Here is a 2,274-nt window from a genome sequence, read left to right on the forward strand (position 1 = left end):
CCGTTTAGGGGAAAACCAAAGTCTCAACGTACATTCTTGCAAATCCATAACCATTGGACAAAACAATCTTCGATTTCTTTTCCGCCACATTATATATCAAAAGTTGACAATCAGGAGCGCAGCATAAAATTAGATCCCCAGTGTCAGTAGCTCCAACTAATTTCAACCTTGAAAAAGACGACAAACCATCATCGCAGTTACTGAACGACAAACTCGTCATCTTAGTCCATGATTCCTTCACACCATACTCCTTCATCATCCAGAACTCGTAAATTGCACAATCGCCCCCACAAACTTGGTATATTGCAGAAAGGCACCCGTTTTCCCGCCCAAATCATACGTAAACACCGCATCGTGATAGATTGATCCAATAACCGATTCAATTCGATAGCTGCCCGCAAACCAATGCACTAGTCCGGAAAAAAGGGTACCCTCATCCGAGGAAGAGAAATATAAATGATCTACTTCTAATTGGGTAGACGATTCCGATACGCAAGAAAACGGCTTAATTACATATATATGATTTCTATATTCGTCTTGGTCCGGCATTATGGTGATTCTCCTAATTGCATACAAATTAGGGTCTGTATTTTTTCTAACGACAGATCGAATCCCTAAGACAACCTTGTATTCATCGTCCGAGGATTCTCGCCCGAACCAGAAGAAAGAAACACTTCCTTGTATGTTCAAATCTAGGGTTTTTGATAGCCTGAGAGATGGATTCCACACACAGATTCTCCTAGTCAACTTATCTAAATAACAGATCAGACCACCGGAGGAACCGGCGAAAGTGCCGACGGCTTCTTCGGGCCTGGGCAAATGATCTTGGACGTCCATTATGTGGAAATCGACGGCCCGAAATGATTTGGGATATGGCATGAAGATCCTGTGGTGGGAAGGGGTGGACATTGATTTGTTGAGGTGCAGGTTAACGAAACGTGGGGTTGAGATTATTGAATTCCATTTCTTGGAGACTGATTTGAATCTCAAGAGATCTTTGACTTGTAGATGTGACAGGATTTGCTCCAATAAGTCTTCATCGAATTTCTGCACCATAGCATGCTTTCTTTAGAATTGAGGGGATTAGGTTTTCTATTGAACGCTCTTTGCTAAGGTGATTTTTATTTTTTATTTTTTCTTTTTTTGTGTGTTCTTTTTAGGAAGAGAATAAATTTTAGAGAAAAATACAGATTTCCAACCCTGTGTAATCTCTAAATAGCAAAATATTCGTATAATAAATAAAAGAAAAAATCTCCCTGTGAAATTTAGTCAAAGGCAGAAAATCCGCTGGTTGACTTTCGTGTGGCGATATGAGGTTGATAGCTGATTTTTTGGTTGATGAAATTGTCCCTCAAATTATATATATATATATATATATATATATATATATATATATATATATATATATATATATATATATATATATATATATACCTAAATGGGCCGGCCCAATGAGCCCTCAAATTTATCTACCAATTAGGCCCACTACACAAAAGCCCAATCACATACAAATGGGCCCATTACACGAAAGCCCAAGCTCCTTCAAAGTAAGGCTTGGGCCCAACAAAGTAAGCCCAACCCATTCAACGATATATAAATAGATGTTTTACTCATTTGTTGAGGTACGTTCTAATTATTAGCAATCAATCTCGAGTTCTATTCTCTCCATTATCTCTACGATCCGTACATCTGACTTGAGCGTCGGAGGGGTTTCCGCCGGATCAACCCCCGGCTTAGTTCACGTGTGCTCATTTCGCAGGGACCTCAGGATCATCGAGTTATCAAGCTACTGATCCGCTTTGCTCTCCCAGCTCATTTTCTATACTACCCCAGGTGATCTACATTTTAGCATCATCATTTTGGCGCCGTCTGTGGGAACGATGCAAACCAGATCACGTAGCCAACAAGATCCTCCTGAGGCGTCAGCTCAGAGAAAAAATGACACAGCAAATAACCTCCCAGTCCGTGGAGGATCTGGCATACCACCTCATTCACGCACCGCGGAGCAACTTCCTCCACGTGCCACGGAGCCAGCTCCTACACGTGCTGCAGATCCACCTCGCGAGGTTCAGGTGATCCCTTCTCGGGACCCACCACTCGCCGATCCACCACTCCCCGCTCCTCGAACGGTTCAAATAACCGAGGACGCGCTCCAACGCATGATAGCAGAAGCCTCAACTCGCGCCGCCACGGAGGCCGTAACTCAATATATCGCCACGATGGGAGCAAACGCTCCCAATGCGATACCAGCGCAAGCTCCACCTATAGTACCAC

General features: G+C 42.9%; 1 protein-coding gene across 1 annotated transcript; it reads right to left on the reverse strand.

Moving 5' to 3' along the window:
* Window positions 1–255: 255 nt before the first annotated feature.
* On the reverse strand, window positions 256–1,056 carry LOC148769052 (F-box/kelch-repeat protein At3g23880-like). Its single transcript, XM_088820202.1, has one exon. It carries the CDS (start codon window positions 1,054–1,056, stop codon window positions 256–258), a length of 801 nt encoding a protein of 266 aa, XP_088676328.1.
* Between the last annotated feature and the right edge of the window lie 1,218 nt (window positions 1,057–2,274).

This window comes from Erythranthe guttata, chromosome 7 (assembly GCF_056151865.1).
Source record: "Erythranthe guttata isolate IM_541 chromosome 7, IM_541, whole genome shotgun sequence".
NCBI lineage: Eukaryota > Viridiplantae > Streptophyta > Magnoliopsida > Lamiales > Phrymaceae > Erythranthe > Erythranthe guttata.

Excerpts from the sequence above, each read along its gene's own strand:
- LOC148769052 (XM_088820202.1), bottom strand. The coding sequence starts at position 1,056 with ATGGTGCAGAAATTCGATGAAGACTTATTGGAGCAAATCCTGTCACAT.